The sequence below is a fragment of the Cariama cristata genome, unplaced genomic scaffold (genome assembly GCF_000690535.1).
Source record: "Cariama cristata isolate BGI_N322 unplaced genomic scaffold, ASM69053v1 scaffold23473, whole genome shotgun sequence".
In the NCBI taxonomy this organism is placed as follows: domain Eukaryota; kingdom Metazoa; phylum Chordata; class Aves; order Cariamiformes; family Cariamidae; genus Cariama; species Cariama cristata.
Window position 1 is genome coordinate 1,208 of NW_009609239.1, and position 637 is coordinate 1,844.

General features: G+C 63.3%; 1 protein-coding gene across 1 annotated transcript in view; it reads left to right on the forward strand.

The window, feature by feature from the left end:
- Positions 1–310: 310 nt before the first annotated feature.
- Positions 311–637, forward strand: part of LOC104159545 (transmembrane protease serine 13-like) — a gene marked incomplete at both ends in the record, with an annotated part of 2,684 nt that continues 2,357 nt past the window's right edge. Inside the window, one exon of the mRNA XM_009697482.1 lies at positions 311–486. Coding sequence (XP_009695784.1) covers positions 311–486 — 176 coding nt within the window. The remainder of the gene's footprint in view (positions 487–637) is intronic.

The following is a 637-nucleotide window of genomic DNA, read 5'->3' on the forward strand; positions in this document are numbered from 1 at the left end:
AGCGATCAGTTTGGGAAATTTGGCCAGCAGCCACCTAAAGGGGAAGAGCTCTGCGACAAAGAGGTTTTCAGCTGTCCTGGATGGAGTTCGGCTCGGGCTTTGTGGTACAGAAAGAGGCACTGCGGCGGTAACTCTCCCTGCAGTTCATGGTACTGCGGAAGAATAGCCACCGGTGGCAACGGCTGCCCGTGCCGGGGAGCTCGCCTCCCTGTCGCCTTTGCCTTCATGGCTGCTCGGGTGGTGGGTGGCAGCTGTGGGGACTCTCCAGTGGGCAGCCGTCATTGCCAGTAATGGTGTCCTCTGCTCGCAGACCACGGCATCGCCCAGCGGCATCCCTCCCAGCCTCCATGCCTCCACGGTCAGCAACATCTTCAGTGCCCGACCTCCGCAGCCTCGAGAAAGCGTCCTTGGCATTAGCTTCAAGCCCTACAGCCCCGAGTCCGGCCCAGCCCCGACGCCCTGCACGACCTGTGAGAGCACACGTAAGAGGATGGTGCTGAGGGTGGTCTCTGCCCGCCCTGGCCCCGGTCCCACCTGAAGTGGGGAGGGATGGAGGGAGGCAGGGATGGATGCCTGCGCCCACTACTAGCACAAGCCTCGGCCACAGGCTGGCGTTTCCCTAAGGGGTGCCAGGCGC